A 20,872-nucleotide genomic window follows, 5' to 3' on the forward strand; every position below is an offset into this window, starting at 1 on the left:
ACCTTATCATCTCTGCTCCTCGGGAAGCGTACAGAGATCACATTAGATGTGTTGCTCAAGCTCTTTATTGTCACGTACAGTAAACCCAGCAGTGTGGTCAGTGCGGGATGTGTTCTGTCCTGACGGCAGGGTCAGCAGCCAGAGGAGACCTGAAACACAAGACGGAGAGGTAAGACATTGATTCCGACAGAGAGAGCTTTCACACCGGATTACTGACAAGAGGAGCAATAAGAGAAGAGTTGTAAAGACACGCCGAAGAGAATATTCTCATCTAAGAGGAAATACTAACAAGTAGGATGTTAAAATGAAAAGCATTAAAAACTGCATGATCTTCAGTAGCGAAATGATTACTGAGCTCTGGGTCACGGTGCTCTTGAAAAAAAATCACATTTGAGCACGGACAGCAGGGGAGTGAATGAGTTGTTTATTTTGTTTCCTGTGAATTATGTAGAATTCACAACGTGCTCCATTTGTACAGGAAAACCATTGAGAGCAGATTCACTTCTTCTGCACCAGAATGAATGATTTCCATCTTCACTCTAGGGTACTGTACTTTATAGCACTGTATTGTATTCTGCATATATGTCTGTTATGTATACATTTTCTTTCTCACTTTGTCTCTCTGTCCATTTGTATCAGTTTGTTGGAGAGCACCATCACACCAGCATCACAACATTTATTCTACTGCCTTATTAAGCAAATCTAAATTCTTTTTATATATAAAACATTTTTGACATGATATACACAAATGGCTAATTATACTTTCTGATTATATTTCCATCTTAGAAATGAAGCATTTCTCTCCTGCAGTTTGAGGTTGTTAAATAGAAAACTGGATCACTCCAGGGCCGAATCTTCTCCCTCTCTTACACTCTCTTACATTCGTTCACGAATGATCACAAGAGCAAACACATAGACTGACTTCTCAGAAAGTGTGTCGATGACACAGTCCCGGCCAGCTTACTGAAGGACCCAGAAAATCACCATGGGCCAGTCTGAACAGTTTCACGGAATAGTCTGTTGACTTCTCTTTGATGTTTCATGTTACAAGAGCAAAACAATACTCACTGATTTGAGGATAATTGCGCCATCCCTCCAGCCTACTGAAATGAACCTTCAGACTGCAGAAGCTTTCAGTGACTACAGGTCCTTGGGACTGGTCAGAGAAACCTGAGATGAGACAAACGTTGTGAGACCATTTATAAGCTTGTGACCTCAAATTAAACAGAACAATAGCAACACTGTTCTACAAACCTTTCATTGAAAGGGGTTTCAAACACTGTCCCACTTGCTGGTTTGGCAACATCAGTAGCTGGAATTGAATATGCAGCCATTAGTCTGCCTGGCAAAAAACAACCGGTCTCTCCAGTGGTCTGCATACAAGTAAACACACAAACCCCATACTATTAAAACCCCCTTTAGGGCACACTCACACCACAACACAATCAACCTGACAGACTCACCAACACTGGACTGTAGAAGCGGCAGGAAACCCTTGAGAACATGAGCAGAGCATGCAAACTCCACACAGACAGCACTCCAGGAAACCAGACACATGAGAACATGTGCAGAGCATGTGCGCCGTCTCTCAGCCTTTCACCTCCACATGCAGATCAGGACGCGACCGGAGACCGGAGACTCCTCACTCCTGCAGGAGGAGGCGCCGACGGACTCGCTCAGCCCAGCGCTTACATTTCCCCGACAGTCCTGTCACACAGCCTGCGACTCACCGCTTCTTCCTTTTCTTCCGCAAAATGTCCACAAAATACTCCAGCCAGCGCCTTTTAGGCTAAAGTTTCGGCTTTGCCAGCTGTCTCCCTCCCGGAGGTCAGATCGAAACAACTTCTGCAGCACCGTTTCCCCAGCAACCACGTTTTATTTAACAAAGTAAAATAAACACAGGAGAAAAGTTTGCAAACATGCAGGCAGGATGAGCGCTGCAGACACATGCTGCTGCCCGGGTCCGTCTTGTGAAATAAACAGAATTTTGCACCCCAGGAACTAGACCCACGAGAACATAAGGAGAGCATGCAAACTCCACACACACAGCACCCCAGAAAACTGGAGCCACGAGAACATGAGCAGAGCATGCAAACTCCACACACACAGCACCCCAGGAACTAAATCCAGGCTTCCAGCGCTGCCACCCACTGCGCCGCCGTCTCTCACCTCCACTTGCAGATCAGGACGCGACCGGAGACCGGAGACTCCTCACTCCTGCAGTAACACACCCCAGCAGGCGGAGGCGCCGACGGACTCGCTCATGGGGCAGTGAGCCCAGCGGTGTGAGGCTGGTGTCCAGCGCTGATATTTACCGACAGCCTGCGACTCACCGTTTCTTCCTTTTCTTCTGCATAATGTCCACAAAATACTCCAGCCAGCGCCTTTTAGACTAACGTTTCTGCTAAAATAAACACAGGAGAAAAGTTTGCAAACATGCAGGCAGGATGAGCGCTGCAGACACATGCTGCTGCCCGGGTCCGTCTTGTGAAATAAACAGAACAGAAAGCAGAAGAAAAATACACACTCGAGTACACATAACACAATCAGGGGTACACAATACTCCTGCTCTTTACTCAAACAGGTCGGCGCAGCTGTCATGATGTCTCATTTACAAAGAGTCTGAAGATTTGCTCGTCACTTCCCAGAGCAGCTTCACTCCGGAGAGCAAGAAACAGCTCCTGCCGAGTCCGTCTTGTAAGAGAGGGATAGAAATCCGCGACACGATAAATACCTTGAAATTGTATAATTAATTCTGATGCTCAATCAAATCTGCAGAACGCGTGGGCAGCGCACGTGTTCTGTAGTGCTCTATAGAGCACCTGAGAGACTACATTTCCCACAAGCCCTGTGGGCGACTTCCTTTTGACGTATTCGATTCGCGTCTTTTTTCTTTTTAATTAGAACAACAATACATGCTTCTTTTTCTGCTACGTTTTTTTTCTCTTGTACATGACTCTGATCCTCTTGTTGTATTTGTATTTGTAAATTTCTATATGTTTAATAAAAATTTAAAAAAAAATTCAGTCAAATCCCGGAATTGAAACTGTGATTGGACGAGAGCCGTATCCTTTTTGCCTCCTGCTGAATTCTCTGCGCTGATTGGACAAAGGCTTTGTCCCTCAGCCTGAGACTGGAAATTCTGCGGTGATTGGCGGAGTGCCTTGTCATTCACGGTGAGGGCGGTAACTTCTCTGAGGTACACGGAAATCCTCAGTGATTGGTCCACAGACGCGTCACACACGTTGAGGGCGGCTTTTCCGTGGAAAAACACAAAAGTCCGTGATGATTGGTTCAGAGCTGTGTCACTCCTGTTGAGGGTAGAATTTCCGTGGAAGTACACGGAAGTCCTCGGTGATTGGTTTAGACCCATGTCACTCACGTTAGGGCGTTACCTCCCTGCAGTAGCAGGAAGTCCATGGTGATTAGACAGAAGCCCCATCACTCTCTCAATGTTAAAGGAAGTCACGTCTATTCCCAGCCACCGGCGGCGATTGGACAGCAGCTGTGTTACTCTCTTGAGTTCTTGGATCTCCGAGCTCACTGGGCGAAAGCCGCGGCCAAAACTTAAACACCGAGGCTCCTCCATTGATTTTTTTGTTTTTTATTTTTTTAGGCTCCTCCATTGATCGGATAAAAGCCCGTTCGAGCACGCCTTTATTGTGCGTCACATATGTGCGACGGATCTGACTCATGACTGGTGCGACAGCGCACAGCCGGTCCGTCGCTGAACTCGGTGTGGAGCCGCGGCCCAGGAACTGTGGTTCCGCTCTCTGCTTGTCAAGCAATACGGGCTCCTGGAAAGCCGTATTACAGGGCAGAGAGTTATTATACTCCAGGCATCGCTGGAGAGTTTGTTTACTGTTGATCAACTCGTGTTTTTGATTAATTCGACCTTATTGTGTCAATTGCAACTAAGTTCCCGAGTTATTGCGCAGCTGCGTACTAAGTTGTGGTTTAGTTAGTACGGTACTTTCTGGAGATCATCTCCAGCTCTAAGTTCAATTGCAGCGAAAAAACGTCCGAAACAAAGTTGGAGCTCAGCTGAACTTGTGCTTAATCCGGATCCCATTGGTCGGCGTTGTTGTTGTACTAATTAGCCCGAACTGCAGGGGACTGTGCATCTGAACATTTCAATTAATTTGTTTAGTGGGTTAATACGTGGGACACGTTAATATACAATTATTACCTTGCCTGTTTCTTGTTTATATTCAAAATAAATTTCCTGACAAATTAATGGTAGTTTTTAACTTGAGAACTGAATTTAGGCTACAATTTATCGGATGAGGGTACGTAATTATTAATGAGATACGTATTTGCTATTAGTCAGGGAAAAATGAGAATCGCAGCTGCGCATTTGAAACAGAACGCTACTGTACTATTGCGGCTTTAATTTCCTTTAACAAGAAACCCCTGGACGAACAAGCGAACACATCGCTATTGCTAAATCGTTACAAAAGACACCAACTAATGACCAGTAAAATTAAGTTTTATTTTTAACAGAACTGGAAATTAAACTTATAAGATTACTTGAGCAAAAAACTATTTTTTTAACTTAATACATTTCTTTACCACGGTCTGCCTTTTTTGCTTACTTTTGAGAACTTTAATTTTGAGAACTTTAATTAAAATAAACTTTTCTCTCTCTCCTCTTGTGTCAATAGGAGCTTACAGTACCTTTCAAATTAAGTTATTTTGTAATCGGTTCCAACATCTTCTTTTGTGGGGGGGAAATGGGGAAGTGCATGCTCGCGTGTTGCTCTGCTAAATCGTGTTGGCCGATCATCTCCCTCTGCCTGGATATTGGGATCTTCTGCACCACACTCCTCCACATCAGCACTCTCCACCCCACCAGCTTACATGAGTGTCCAGGCCAGAGAGGCCTTCGCTGTCAGTCAGTCTTGTCTTGTGGCTGCAATGTCCTTTCTATTGGGATGTTATATCTGAAATGTGTTCTACAGTATGTTTGAGACACTGAATGATGTTGCAATATGTATAGAAATGGGGCAGTGTTCCGAAGAACTATCATAAATAATCACTTTTAAGTTGACAAGGTTTTTTCCTTGAGATATGCTTGCATTTGCATACAGATATTACTCTCTGTACCATCCATTTCCTCATTATTCCTGCTTTCCTCTGATTACCACAATAAAATAATTTAACATTTAAATTTAACATAATTTAACTCTATTCAGTTGAGTCCCATATTTTAAAGAACACATTAAAGGCTCATGCTCCATTTACAGTATATAACTATTTGCTTAAGTTCTGTTCTCTTCACTCCCTAGGATCCTAAAATTCACAGCTAGTATAATGATTGACATTAAATGTAATTAGTAAGCTTCACTTTTAATACACTTGTATTAATAAACTTCATTGTTAATAAATGTGGTATGATTGTTAAGCCATTTGAGTTAAATATTGCAATAATTTTCCAAGCGATGTATGCATAAATTCAGTACCCAGTGATGATATTATTTCCACTAAATTCCGGAGCCTTCTAATGGGATCTAGCATTACACCAAGTACTATACTAAGTCGCCCCTTTTAACTGTGGGTTAAACCTGTTTCACAGCTATTATAGCTGTAATATGTTGATGCTTTACTCTTCTCTGTTTTTGGTATATTTCAAGGGGGAGGTGCCAGCCCAGTCAGGGTATAAAACAAGTGACTCCCTTTGCTTTTGTTTCTATTCAGTGGTTCGAAACAGGGGTGGGTATTGGTTGCTATGTATTGGATAGAATATGTTCATGGTGTGCTGTAATTTTACAGGGCTGAATCTGTTGGCTATTTCTCTGGGATTGAGGAGGAAGACAACCTGCTTTCCCATAATGTTAGTATAATCAAGAAGTATATTTTCCTTATTACCTGGTGAAAAGCAGCTTAGGTGCATGAATCTGCTTCTGATAGACTAACATTTTGTAGTGTCCTTGTGGAGGTGCCAGCCCAGCTTGGTGTATAAAAGGGTCACTGCTCCTGTGTTCATTCAGAAGTTCCAAAGTGGTGACATCTGGCATCTGACAAGCCTCTGATTTTTTCCAGACTCTAGTTGACTGAAGTTTTTGTGAGTGGGGGCTCTTATATTAGTTAATTTTGCTGGTAGTAGCAAATTAACTGGAGTGCCTGTTCCTGTTGGAGAGGTCAGGATACTGCCTGTGAACTGGGTAGGTACACTGTAGTGGTGTTCCTTTGTATTGTAGTAGTTATATGAAGTTATAGGGGCAATTTACCGGGACTGGAAACTGCTGCTCTAGAGCAGAGACACCCAATCCTGACCCGGCAGACTTACTCTTCAGGTTTTCCATTTTTTTAAAGAATTGGCACCTAAAAAACAGTGTTAACTGGACCTGTTTAAAACCATTGTCCTTCATTTCCCAGCTGAAATGAACCTTGGTTTGGGAAGGAGGACCCTGGACCACTGTGAAGCGTGATCCTGAAAACAGGAGGTGCTGTACTCCTGCTGTTGTGGGAGTCTGGAACATTGCTTATCCATGTCACGAAGGCAGACGCCCTGGGTTCTTTCAATAAATATCCTTATATGATTATATATTTACAGCTCAAAAGGCTATATAACCAAAATAACTGATTTGTAATTTTCCTTAATTAAATTGTGTAAACTGAAAATTATAGATATTGGTGTACCTCTACCCTTGAGAATGATAGACTCTCCATGACTTTGACTACTAAACTTCAAATGGCCTATCAATAGTATCAGTTTTCCTTACCTCATGTACAGCATTAAGCCCTGCGAGTTGGCGCATCTGCTTTATCTATGCAAAACATGATACAGAGCTTTCTTTCTGGTGCACATTGTTCTTAAGTAAATAAATACTTGCATGAAATGCTTCTCGTGTAGAGCATGGAAAAGGTGATAGTATACTGTATGTACTAGTTTCCCTTAATCACAAATTCAACTGCACAGGATATAACTATGTAATACTAATTATGATGTGTACTAGTTTAGGCTAAGTTTTGAACTATATTGGCATTTTAAGTAATTGATTCATTATTGGTGTAGTTCATAATCTGTTATTCTTGTCTCTTTCTTTTTTCCATCAGCGAGTGTACTATTCTAGGTTTTTCCCAAAAAATGTGAACAGCTCCCTCAAACATTTACTAGGCTAAAATGTGCATTTCTAGCTACAAAAGTCTTCTTTTGGTACAAAATATTCCATGCTTCAGCACTTTTCAAGTTACAGCAGGGACGGGAGTTGACTGATAAGAGAAACTGGAATCACTTAAGTAAGGGAGGATGAGACCAGTCATTCAAAGTGCTCAAGATCTTGAGAATGTCCAAACACAGGTAGTCTCCCCCCCCCACCCCCATCACCAATTATAACTGGGTTGTCAGAAACGGCTGAAGTTTGTTATATAAACTGATGCTCTGCAACTATAATCTTTTACCAATTCAGATTGTATTGTTCTTTGCATGCAATAAAACTTACTTGTTCACCTTGGAGTCCAGAACTTATTTGTTTGTTACAACACTTTCAACTAGTTAATAATGTAGCTTAGGCTATGGTCAGCCACTTTACCAACATGCATTTAAAGTAATAGTGGCTTGTTAATATCACATTTACTGTATGTTACTTTATTAAATCTTTAATATATTTAACATTTTTCATATCTAAAATACTTCTAAATAGCATTTGCAACCCCTAAAGTGTTAACGATAATCAATTAAACCATTACAGGTTTTCATTAAGTGAAAGTCTTATATATTGTTTACACATCTTTATATTGTTTACATCAGGGGTTTCTTTTCATCATCCTGAGAACCTACACAGGTTGTTTGATGTTGCTTGTGAGGTCTTTGCTTAAATGAATCCCAACTGAACTAACAAGTCACTATTAGAAAGCAAGACAATATGAATCAAGTGAGAATATACCGAATTTACTTTTAAGACATCAAATACACAGCACCCAAAGCTGATTTATATATAGTGCTACACATCTGGATCTGTTTCCAGAAAACAATGCATATACTGTACAATTCATTGAGTGTACTAATAAAAATGCCTAGAAAGAACTTGGAGATGTACAGATTTGTCAGCATACTTAAATAATGTCTGCACTCTGGACATTCAAAACAAAGCAAAATCTTATGTATCTACTGTGCATCTCTGTGTAAAATTGGTAAGTGCATCCATTATATCTGTGTTTAAAAAAATATACAAGTTCAGAAAAGTTCCTATGCTGGCTTTCCAACATTAACTGTTATTTTTGTAAATAATTCATTCTTTTCTATTTCAACTGTTTTGTAAGTGAGTGAATTGATGCCATCTGTGTCCATTGATTCTCTAGTGTGTTCAATCTTGTTAAACCTGTAAACAGAAATTATAAACCATCAGATTTAGCTATGGCACTCTGCATTTGGCAGAGATGTTTGCATATTTTAATAAAACACATAAAACAGTTATTACCAGAAGTTTGGTACAGATATTGTACACATACAATATCATGCAGATATTGTAGATTTGTCAGGATAATATCATGGATCCAGTCCCAACCAGACCAATCAAAGGGTTAGGGTTAATTCAGTAGCTCCGTTGGTACCTTTGGGGTATGGGGCAGCACAGTGGTACAATAGTTAGCAATTGCTGCCTTGTAGCACTGGGGCCCTGGGTGCAATTTTGGATCTGGGAGCATGGAGTTTGTATGTTCTCCTCTTGTTCACGTGGGTTTCCACTGGATGCTCTGGTTTCCTCCCACAATTCCAAAAACATACTGGCAAGTTAAATGGCTTCAGACAATTTTGCCCTAGTGTGAGTGTGGCATCCCCTCCAGCACATTTCCAGCTTTGGGCCATTTGCTTGCTGGGTAGAGGTGGTTATAAAATGGATGGATATTATAGTGAAAAACAAAGCGCACCTGACATGTGCACTTTAGACTGAAAACATTTTCATATACTTCTTTTAATACTTTCAAAAGAAGGTGGGAAACCTCTTGTGCAAGTATTACCAAATAACAAGGAAAACTGTCAATAATATACAGTATATAGCACTGCATGCAAATCCCATTACCATGTGTAGGGGTCAAGAGTATATAATATTTGTAAAATAAGAGCCTGTTCAAAGTAACCATACAAAAATTAGAGGAGCATTATATTAGAGGAGTAACTGCAGAACTAGTTTTGCACATCCCACTAATGACAACGTTTTGTAGGGCTTTTGCTCAAAGTTAAGGCAAAGCAACAGGTAAACCAATAACTTGCTAGCTATATGCTCTTGCCTGTTACCAACTGTTAGACTGCTCACACTATCTGTATGCATTTTACTGTACATAGGAGTAAAATATCCCTTGCTTAAGTGTCTATTTGATAGGGTAGTTACAACATTTGTTGCAGTTGGATATGGGTTCTACTGTGCTCTAATCATATCATGAAAGACAATGTTTCGTACTACTGTGAGAAAGAAGCTGTTAGTACATCCTGGCATGAAGATGCCATTCCTTTACCAAAAACTACCACAAACATTACATTTATAAATAGTAATTTAAAATTCATTGTCATTCTTTGTGGTCAAGGATGATTTGCATTGAACCTGGAGGTGACTGATTACTCAGCCACAATCCTGTAAACAATTCAGAGATTGTACTGTATTGTACTCCACAGCTATCATGACCAAAAATGCCTATTCCCAACTATTCTGTCAGTGAACAGCTAATTGTAAGTGGCTGCTTGGGGAATATACTCTGATACTCTAATATACTCTAATTTATACAAAAATATTACTTAATGTTATAAATACAAATACTTATAGATATATATTAAAGACATAATAATAAAGACATACTAAAAAACAAAATACTCTTGTCTAGTATGTTTTGGAACTTCATTAAAAAATAGAAAACTGGAAATGGAATGGTGTCATAATATATGGTAAACGTCTCTTTAGAACATGAAAGTAGTTCTTAAATTGTATTAATTTACTTTTTATAAATTCAGACAAAAACAAAAATTGAAGTCTTTTTAAACTGGACAATATAATGGACCATTCTGAAAAGGCACCTGTAGTAAAATGACATAAATGGATACCTCTGTGGATTCGGTTCATTCTTGTGGTCTCTGTTGTGCCGGATCATTCGGTATTTTCCAATGATACCATCAGGTCGAGTTATAGACATGCCATGAAATATTACCCTTTAAAAATAAAACAAATATTAAAAACTTTGAACAAAATGATTCAATAAAGCTTATGGTAATTGATTTGTACCAAAGATAAAATGATTTATCATTTGTTGGAAATACATAATGAGCATCTTTGCATCGCATGTAATAGTAGCATTACCATTTTACAGTCTAATCTCAAAAGATACTACTGCAAATGTTGCAGGTATCACCATGTTGGTTTACATAGTTTAACCACACAAAGATGCATAAAGTGAATTAAGAAATAGACTGATTAAGTCTTACTGCTATTACATGCAAAGTTTATGAGTATGATAATTAATTCTAAAGTATCATCTGTATGAGAACAGGAAAAGTAATAGTGACAGTTAAAATGACTGTTTCTAGACAGGTGAATTTCTCGAGTTCTATAATCAGGTAACAACAATAATAGATATGAGCAGCACACAGCATATGGTATATTTACCATTTTCAAATAGCTTTTATTGGTCATAAGAGTATCTCAGATAGCAGGCCGTATTAATTTAAGTAACTATTTTGATTGAGATCTATTTATTGTGTTGGAAACAAAGATGAGGAGTGCTACAATTTTTGTGATCTAAAGCAACAGTGAATGGCAGTTAGTGACCTACTGCTCCTCCTTATTTACATCGATGAATTAGAATCCAATCATTTTTGCATATAAAAGTATGCTTTTCCTCCACTCGGAGGACATGTGGTATGATGCGGCCTCATTCACCCTGTAAGGTTAGCTTTGCTGCTTTGCAGCACCATCTGCATAGACATTGCATGTTTTTCCTATTTCCGGGTGCTCTGGGAGTCCTCCCACACTCCAAAGACATACTTGTAGGTCAACTGACTTCTGGAAAAATTGGCCCTGGTGTGAATGTGTGTGTATTTGCACCTGTGTGCCCTGTGACTGGTGTCCCATCCACGCTGTAACCTGCATACTACAAGTAACTACATACAGCATGTACATGTACAGTACATGATAGTCTGATCAGTCAGTATTCCCACATGCATGTGAATATGAATGTGTCAGAACACAACATTAACTACACGAACAAAGAAAAATACCTCTTGTAAATATCGTCATCTTCTCCACCCCAGCCCCAGTAATTGTTGGGAAAGCCATTGATTTTCAAGAACTGCTCCTTGCTTAAAGCTGAAACGCCTCCAAAACACTGTGCATAGGGCAACCTGAAGAAAAAAAAGTATCTGATCTGAGATGATGAACAAACAGAATTGTGGATATTTTAACTTAGTGGTCTCTAATAGTCCCTGTTTTAGTACTTTATTACCAACACCTTTAGTTGCTAAATAGGTAATAAATAACTAGCTAGTCTTTATACAGGGTCTGTGCATCATTTAAGTGCATGTAAAGGAGTCCTACATTAAACCAGGGCTTACTAATAACTCATCAATTTAAGCTTGACCAGATTTTGCCATCAGGAAGCATTGAAAACCATATTGAGCAGACAATTGAGTTAAAGAAATACCAGATCAAGATACAATCCCACTACAGTGAACACAATATCATGTATAATGACAACTTGTTCTTTTTATTTTGTGTAACTAAATTTACTGTTCAATTCTCTCTAGCAGAATACATTAACAATTTCCTTACAATGGACACTACTTTTACTGACTAAAATACAGCATTTGAACATAAATGAGGCTATTTAGCATCATTTGTTTTTATACTTTTAAAAGATCATACAAAGGAAAGGCTTACGTTTTGCATCAATGACCTTCTAGTTTGTTTACTAGTGTACACAGATCATTTTGAGATTTTTTTTTATATAATATTAGAATATATAAAAAATATAATATTATAATATAAATTATATAATTTCCCTTATTAGGTTTCAGAGGCTACTAATCAGTGTTGGTGTCAATAAAAAGTTAGACTTAATGCCACTAGAAAATATTAATGAATATATGTGAAACATAACTCAGCTTTCAGAATGCAGATGGCACACCTTAATTCTAGATCTCTAAATTGAGAGCTATTGGTTCAAATGGAGATTATTATGTAGGTAATTATAAAATGTTTGCAAATGTCTAATTAGCAGAGGTTCTGGCAGAATAAAGAAAACCCAAGGAAGCCAAGTGGAATCTACTTTATTTAATTCACCTGTTTAGACTTCAATTTAACATTTCTTTGTTTAGTGGTGAGTAACAAAAATACAGGTGCAGCCATTCAGATTGTGTATCAAAACACATTACCGCTTCAAGATTACTTTGGTTATCGTAAACTGCCCAGAGAATCTCCATTGGCTAAAGAAGATCAATATGTGGGACATTAACACTTTAAAAGTGTTACTTTTAAACTAAAATTGATGTTAGTGAAATATATTAAATGAAATACTGAAACAGATGTTAGTGAAAACATTTGCTACATTTAATCTGTTGTAGTACTTCTTTAAACAAAAATAATATGAAATATTAAAAAGGAATTAGGTAGCTAAATGGAAATTTTGGTAGATGAAAATACCATCAAGCACTGCAGAGCAGAGCATTGCATCAAGCATACCAAGCACTGCAGAAGGACGAAAAGTACAGCACAGGACTCTGGCTCACTCATTTTTTATAATCAAAAGCTAAAGTAAAATGATCTGTTTCCTAATTACTTTTCTCTTAAATTAGCATGAAGACAAAGATTTTAATCTGCATGTAAACCCCCTATAACTATAACATTAAAGTATTTTTATAGCTCCGTGAAGTTCGCCCCCCTACAGACACCACAAACAATGAAAACCACCTAATTCGTTAGTGCTACATTTGTGCCAGTTTGTGTCGTTTAAAGTAGCATTGTGCTTACAACACTGGATTATTAGCTAACATTCAATGCAGACAAATTACAAGGCAAGAAACTGAAGAAAAGGAAGTTACATGGAGACAAAGACCAATGGAGAATCAAAGGGAAAAACAAAAACACTGATGAGGTATTGATTGTAAGTGCTTGTACCTAAATGCTAGGAGTATCAGAAATAAATGAGAGAAGCTGATTAAAATGAATTACTGTATAACAGTGTATGCTCAAAATAAAAAAAAAAGTTAAGGGACAGTTCAACATTCCCAACCCAGACTGGGAAAGCTGTAAAGGAATATTGGCATCAGAAATTGAAGTGAAAGAAATGAATGATTGCTTTCATACACAGTTCGTTAATGCACTTACAAGAATAAAGCTTGCATAGATATTTTAAAAATACAGGAAATCAGATATTAATAAAACAGATTAAGACAGATTAAGAGAGTAAAACAGGATATATATATACGAAATCAGTGGAAAATGCATGGTAACTCTCTGAAGGGAGTACAGTTCCATGAAAGAGTATTTGCCCCCCTTTCAGATTTTCTGATTTTGTTGCATATTGTGGCCACTGAATGTTGTCAGAGCTTCATGCGACACCCAGTGATATAAATGGAATCTGAATGAACAAATCACACCAGGGCTTGGAGCTATATACTGTACAGATATACAGTATAAGAGGAAATAGCACCTTAATTGAGCAATATAACCCAAACTAGAGGACACAAAGAGAGACTACATGAGAGTGCAATACAGAAAAGTATTCTTCTATATCCAAAATGTACCATGTGGACAGCACAGTGATGCAGTGCTTAATATTGCTGTCTCATAGCGCTGAAGCTGTGGCTATCAAAAGTATTTACCCCTTTGGATTTTTTCACATGGTTTTGTGCTTTGTGGCAATGATTGACACAAAACACTAATTTGGGAGGACCTGTAACATATAAACATCATAAGAGTTTTTTGTGTCAAGTAGCAAAACAAAAACAATGAGATGCACTATGATTTCAAAAGGTAACACTAAAATGTGAAAAAAAGGCCAAGGCCACTTTTGATAGTCACTGTAAAATAATCCGTATTAAGGTTTTGCGTTTCCATCCTCTTCAAAAGTAGACAGACTCACGTTCAGTAAGTACAGAGAAACAAGTGTAAAATATGACATACAAGATATCTGGGAAAAGTTTTAATGGGGAATGGGAGTCAGTATTTACACAGCGATGAATTATTTGTCTTTATAGAAAAAAGTATTGTTAATCATTCCTCTTTAAAGTTAAGGATTCCTGCAGTAGCGCCTATTCTAGTTCCTCGATTTCTACTATGCTGCACATCAGAAACGTTTTAGACAAACTAGACCGATGATTAGGTCAAAGTTCCCTCATCCCCCATTTCATTTAAGACATTAAACATAGTGGTGCCACCCTCCTTAATATTTTCTTACTTATATATTTAAGTTGGAAAGGAACCCATCAATAATTCAGTTAAACAAAATAGTTTGAGTTTAGTTTTCACAAAAGATGAGTAAAAAAACAGAAAGAAAAAAGCATTTATGTACTCTGTTTTGAAAAAAAGCTCTAATATGCGGTACATACCTGAAGCCAAATTTATCCACTGACACAGACAGATGTCTCGGCTGGTTGTAGCACTTGAATATGTTCCGGTCATCCATAGGAATCAAATCCACATCACTGAACACAAAGCAGTCATAGTCGTAGTCTTTCAGAGACTCTGCAAAGCCTATGTTCAGGAGCTTAGCTCGGTTGAAAGTCTCATTACCAAACTGAATCGAAAAGTCAGGAGAAAAAATCAAAACAAGTTTCTTGAAATAAAAAGGTACATCTCTTTTGATTGCAAGTAGCAACTTAAAAGGTTCACTTTTTCAATCTTTGACCCTTTAATGCCATCTCTTAAACTTTCTTGATTCTTTTCTTAACATCTGTATTAAAATATTCAAGTTTTAAAGGGGAGAAAGAATTATCTTCTTTATTAATGTGCAGTCACTCAAAAAAAGATTAATTATAACTACTTCAGGCAAACCCTGATTACTCTCTACTGAAATATAGCCCAGTACCTCTATTCCTGACTGATCAGGCTACCTGTTCGTTTTTTTTAGGGCAGAGAGATCAAACAAAAACCATCCTGCACCTGAACTTTGAAAGAACTATTTTTTAGATGTGTTTTTATTATCATATTTTTTTTTTGTTTTTGACACAAGAATTATTTCTTCTGTTGTAATTCATTCCCTTAAAATGGTTTGACTTGTTTTGGGATTACTTTTAGACCAAATTACACATAGTTTCCATTTATACAAGTATTTTTCTGTTTCACCTGGACATACATCTGCTCTCTTGGTTTACCTGGTCAAGGCTTTGATTTCTTAAAATGCTAGTATTTGTAAGTTTCTGTCCTCAGAAAAACCTGGGATATAAATATATACAAATATATTTTTAACTTTATACTTAGACTAACATGGTTAAAAAAAATCAGATGCACTGTATACATTGAGCTGTAACACAATTCTACACGTAAATGTAGAAATACATCCTCTTTTATAAAGGGGTGTCTTGTTATCCAAAGAAAATAAGGAAATATCCATTTGCCACCTGTTGCATGGAGAAAAAACATTTAATTGACTCCAGTTTAAATAAAACAGTGTTTAAGTTTGGCGTGAAATGTTTTCTTCTTGTTTGCACAGTGTGCAGAGCAGTTCCAAATAAACTAATGAAACTTCCTGGTGTTGAAAGACATGCCATTTTCTCCTATGTGTTTTAGTAAAAAGTAAAATTAAATCAGTCTTCAATATCATACTGTAACCACAAGAATTGTTGTTTTGGCCTTAAAAAGCTAACATTAGCAAATTGCATTTTCTTATAAAGGCTTGAACTACCCTCCTATTTGGCTAAAGGCATGGACTGTTATTTCTAAACAATTAAATTTACCACATTTTGTTCCCAAGATATAGAGCACTGTAGAGTCTTCTTCTCTGAGTGTGACATCGCTCAATGACATTGCTATATTATATTATGAATGCAATATTATACCTTTGATGCTACTCTTTGAGGTTTCAGTTGAATGTATTGATGGTCCTGCAATTTTCAATCTGTTCTGGAGTAGGATATGTAAATGAATTGAATGCTTTTTAATTCCAGATTATAAATCTGTCTAGAAATATTGTAGAATATTTCTACAATGACGATACTCAACTATACATCCATACCAAACCATTACACTGATGTGGCTGTCTCTATTCTATCTACTTGCATCATCAAACTTGCATCATCAAATTTGGATGACTCAACATGTCCTTCATCTTAACTGCGACAAGACTGAAGTCATGCTTATTGGCACCCCCATCAACTTCGTGAAGCCAATCCTGTAACCCTATATGTAGATGGTTCTGTACTTGAGCTTCAATCTAAATTAAAAAACCTCGGGGTTATATTCGATATAATATCACTAGAATACACCCTATGCTATCACTAACTGTGGCTGAAAAGCTGATCAACACATTTGTGTTCTCTCGAATTGACTACTGTAATGCTCTACTTGCTGGGGTATCTAAATCTACTTTGAACAAACTGCAGTATGTCCAAAATTCAGCAGCCAGAATCCTGACCAGGTCTAGTGCAAATGATCACATTACTCCTATCCTGGAGTCGTTGTCACGACCACCAGCCAGCAGAGATCAACGCATAAGCGAGCTAATCAGCACCAGCAGCGGGTTACTATTAACAAGCGCCGCCGCACGAGTTAACACACCTTTTATTGCTCTATCGTGCAGCACGCCGGGTTATTTATACTATTCTAACCCACTTCTTGTTGCTCTGCCTAGCGTTACTTGCCCCTTTTTTCTTCGGATCTCGGCTCGCCCCTTGGATTGTTTGCCATCTGTGCCTATTTCGTATTTGACCCTGCAGCTCTCTTCTCGACCAAGATTAAGTCTCACATTTTGGATTGTTCGCCACCAGTGCCTTTACCGGATCTCGACCTACCTTACGCCTTCAGACTACGACTCGGCTCCTGGTTTTGCTCTGTTCGCTTACTTACCTCCCAACGACTCCTGCATCTGCATCGGATCCTTTTCACTTTACAGAGCAGCGTTACAGAATACCGAGATTGATTATGGATCCCGCAGACGCACAGACCCTTCGTTCCCAAACTACTGTATCACCCAGTTTAATCTTCTCTCCAACTGCTCACTAACCAGGTCGCCTGGCTTTTTTTCTTCCCGTGTTTCGCCGGCTCCCGCACCGATTTCTGTAACGCTGCTCTGTACCTCCATCTCTTAGTACCACCATCCACAGTCTCCTCTGTATATTGTGTTGTGTTTTATCTTGTGTATTCTTTTTATTTATTCTTGTTGTCATTCTGTAAAGTGCTTTGAGAAGCCACCTTTAATGCCGCAATATAAAGTAAAGTTTATTATATAATATGTATTACTGTAGTAGATACCTCAGTAAGATGCTACAGTATACTCTTCATAATTAAAGGCATGCATCAAGGATTATGTCAGATATACAGTGCAAGGGTCCTTATTAGAGTGGTGGGACATACTTAACATGATTACAGAGTCAGAAGTAACATTGAGCTTTCTAACTTACAATAGATCAAAGGTTTGATTTCAGCACCATCACACTACAACACTGAAGTCACTATGAAGCTGAGGTTGGGAGCCTAGGAGTATAACCTCATTCTTATCACAGTTTGTTAAAAGTTTTGTTGCATGCATATCTTCATTCCAGACAGGAACTACAAAATTAAAACCTTGCAGCAGGAACTCAATTCTTATGCACGATAAACTGGCATCAACAAAGACTGGAAGCTCAAGACCATAATAGGGAACAATCTGACAAAGAAGTGTTATTATAAATAATTTTGCATTTTTTTCAATGCTCAACAACAAAAGTAAAACCTAAGAGTAGAATTAAGTATAAGTTTATTTTTTGAAGGTGAATAAAGCAATCTCAATATGAATTCTTACCTGGTTAATTACATACACTCCGTAGTCTAGCTGCTGCCGCTGGAGAATGGGGTGTAGGTAATATAACCAAAACTTGAGATGTTCATCTCGTTTGCGGAATGGAATGATGATGGCCACCTTCTGCAGGGCTATGCAATCTTTTGGGGAGTACCGGCCTCCCTTTCTGAGCTCTGGATTTTGAGACTTTATGCCTTCCAAGCTTACTGGCTCAGAAAACTCTATTCTTAAAGGGCCCACTGAAGTGGAAATAAAAATGAACAAAAGTTGTGTAAATAGTTTGCTTAAGGCATATTAACAAAAGGAAGAAGTGGATCAACCACAAACAATACTAAATTAACTCAGAAAAGTTGAAGACACACCTTTCATACTCTAGCACACTATTGAGCTAACCTCATCCTTCTGATATGCATAACTAATTGGTGTTTAATTAACAGGCTGTAGAAAGATCAAATATATCGGCTACCAAAGCAACCATAATGTTGTAATCATGGCCAACTTCTATAGAACTTTTCATTTCAAAGGATCTATATATGAGAGGAGCCACTCATCCACCACTAAAGTGTAATATTCACTGGGTGGTGCATGGCTGCCATTGTGCACCTGCAAATCCACTACACAGTAGTTTACACAGAAAAGTGGGAAGTTGCATTGCTTATCAAATTATAAGGGAACTTTAGGGGGATGGCTTGGGTAAATCCAGACTGGAATTTAGCCAAAACAATGGAGTTAAAATCCCTAGTCATAATTAAGATGAATGGCAATCATCAAGAAGTCAGGACCTCCGTTAGGTCTACTCCAAAGAAATGCATCTCCCACATTAATGTAGGAGACTGATCACTCATATGAATTTTTTGGAGAAATGGTGTTCAAGAATGAAGAATGCCATCTATTGGTTCACAAATACTATTCACAGCAGCAATCTGTTTTTTTCCTACACATCTCAATTTCCATTGCTTAGCTTCCGAGATCTGATGTGATCAAGGACTGGTCAACCTCCCATTCCACTCAGCTTTAACTAACATGAACTGATTACCTCTTTATGCTGACAATATTTAAATCTTGAGAAAATAGTTAACTTCTGTTTCATAAATATACCCTAGTTCTTTTTACAGGAAGAAAAAACATCAGAACACAAGGAACTGGAGGCCGGTTGGTCCGAGGACCTCATGAAGCTGTCATTTGATTAGAAAAGTTATTTTAGAGAAGAACATTCCTACTAACATTGTTTAGAAAACATTAGTGTTGACATTAAATGCTGTGTTTCTTGGGCTGATTGACACGTATACATATAATAAACTCATTTTCAAATTTTCAGTTTGCATGTTGGCTGTTTTGAAACGTGTTCACCAGGACAAGATATTATTTAGCTTAGTTAATTAAATCAAAGAATTTATATACATTAGATGCCTAGGCTACATCTGGAGGCAGAATCTCCAAGCAGTACAATTGCCCTGGCTGAAACAAATTGAAGAAAAAGGAGTGTCATTTGCCCTCTCAGTGTTCACACCCTAGAGTGACTGAGAATAAAAAAATATGAAAAACAAAAGAAAAGGAAACTGCCATTTTAGATTGCTTTTAATACAACGATACAACAAAATGCAACAGATATGATCAGTGAACAATGTATTTTTCCCCCAAGGAATTGAACTTACCTAGATGCGGTGGGATTTCAGGACATTTCTCAAGTCTTCTAGTCTTTGCTGTTGGCGATCCTGTTCCAAAAGGGCTTGTTACAGTAGAGGTGAAGTCCCATGAACCGACAATCGCTTCAGATTCGCTTATAGCTGATCTATTGCGAGTTAGTTGCTGACTTGGGAGGACTGAGTTACGGAGAACATCGAAAGTTCTGAAATAAAATAGTAGGGAGACCGAAAAAGACAGGGCGCACAGAAGCACAACCAGCTTGCTCAATTTTTGTAGAAAGCTTCTGTTTAAATTACTTGAGTCAAACATTGTAGATTTAAGAAAAATACCCCAAACTATTTTTAAAAAACTAAAATGATGCCAGGCTATTTGGTAAACGAACCCGTTTTGTATCGAACTCCTGCCTTCAATACAAGTACAGGTGTCAGTTTACTTGATCTAATAAAGTTCAAGACCGTTTTTTCAGCGATTTACCTAGAAACCTTTGACTTTAAAAATTAGTCTTGATCGTTAAAGATAAGTCGCATAGTAGTTGCCTGGTCTAAACATATACCGTTGAGACTACCGTCTTCCGTGTGGAGACAGTAGTAAAGTACACCTGGCTGAAGGTTTTTCCGTCTTTGCTACTGAACTTAGTTCCCTACACGCATGTTGCCCGCCCCCATCAAGATAGCAATTTATTTGCATCCATTATAGAGAATAAATTTTTATTGCTGACTGTTCTTGCTTTTCAGCCATGTTGTTGATTTTATTCCCCCGTATTTTTTAAAATATATAAACCATTTTAAACCGTTCTCCTGACCTTCACACCCGTGAAGATTCAGTGGAAAATTGTAAAAACGAATTTTAAGCATCCTATTTTATCAGAAAAGTTTCAATATGAATGTAAGAAACAAAAACTGTAAAATAAAGCTATTTATCAGATGAGGATGATAGTTGCCAAATGATCTGAATAGCTTATCCAGGATTTTCTTGAAAGAAGCCACTGTATCAACTTTAACAGTATAGCTGGATACCTTGTTCCAGATATAGTACCCACAGCACATTGGGTAGAATAAATTTATCTTCTAAAAATGCTTCCTCATAGTGTTCTCTAGCTCAAGGTTTCATTCTCAGGCTCTTTCTGATGTTGGGGACCCATACGCCTGTTGGTTTTGTTCCACCTGAAGACACAATTAAGTCATGAACCCTTAATTGAACATTATTGTTCTCAGTTCATAAACATGTAGTAGGCTGTTTTTAACTATTGCATTTATTATATTAGGTGTTCTTAATCCTGGTCCTGGAGGACCACGTACACATTGCC

At 38.1% G+C, this 20,872-nt stretch overlaps 1 protein-coding gene and 1 long non-coding RNA gene across 5 annotated transcripts; both read right to left on the reverse strand.

Annotated features, from left to right (window-relative positions):
- Positions 1-49: 49 nt before the first annotated feature.
- On the reverse strand, positions 50-2,835 carry LOC138225577 (uncharacterized). Of its 4 annotated transcripts, none has more exons than XR_011184032.1 (5): positions 2,735-2,835; positions 2,170-2,401; positions 1,255-1,312; positions 1,069-1,170; positions 50-149 (listed from the first exon to the last, which is right to left on the reverse strand). It is a non-coding gene; the product is annotated as an uncharacterized lncRNA (long non-coding RNA). The 4 variants fall into 4 exon arrangements; XR_011184031.1 differs by having other exon boundaries at positions 2,170-2,404; XR_011184033.1 differs by lacking the exon at positions 2,735-2,835 and adding an exon at positions 2,528-2,728.
- A 5,043-nt stretch (positions 2,836-7,878) lies between these two features.
- Positions 7,879-20,195, reverse strand: LOC102691443 (beta-1,4-galactosyltransferase 1-like). The gene is made up of 6 exons (XM_006639898.3): positions 19,575-20,195; positions 17,923-18,158; positions 14,534-14,721; positions 11,207-11,329; positions 10,037-10,141; positions 7,879-8,324 (listed from the first exon to the last, which is right to left on the reverse strand). The coding sequence occupies exons 1-6, from the start codon at positions 19,873-19,875 to the stop codon at positions 8,192-8,194; spliced, it is 1,086 nt and encodes a 361-aa protein (XP_006639961.1). The 5' UTR covers positions 19,876-20,195; the 3' UTR covers positions 7,879-8,191.
- Positions 20,196-20,872: the final 677 nt, after the last annotated feature.

This window comes from Lepisosteus oculatus, chromosome 29 (assembly GCF_040954835.1).
Source record: "Lepisosteus oculatus isolate fLepOcu1 chromosome 29, fLepOcu1.hap2, whole genome shotgun sequence".
Lineage (NCBI taxonomy): Eukaryota > Metazoa > Chordata > Actinopteri > Semionotiformes > Lepisosteidae > Lepisosteus > Lepisosteus oculatus.

Coding starts and splice junctions, on each gene's coding strand:
- LOC102691443 (XM_006639898.3), bottom strand. CDS start 19,875: ATGTTTGACTCAAGTAATTTAAACAGAAGCTTTCTACAAAAATTGAGC. Junction 18,159..19,574: donor TGAAATCCCACCGCATCTAG/GTAAGTTCAATT, acceptor TTTCCACTTCAG/TGGGCCCTTTAAGAATAGAG. Junction 11,330..14,533: donor GTGGATAAATTTGGCTTCAG/GTATGTACCGCA, acceptor TTTTTTCTTCAG/GTTGCCCTATGCACAGTGTT.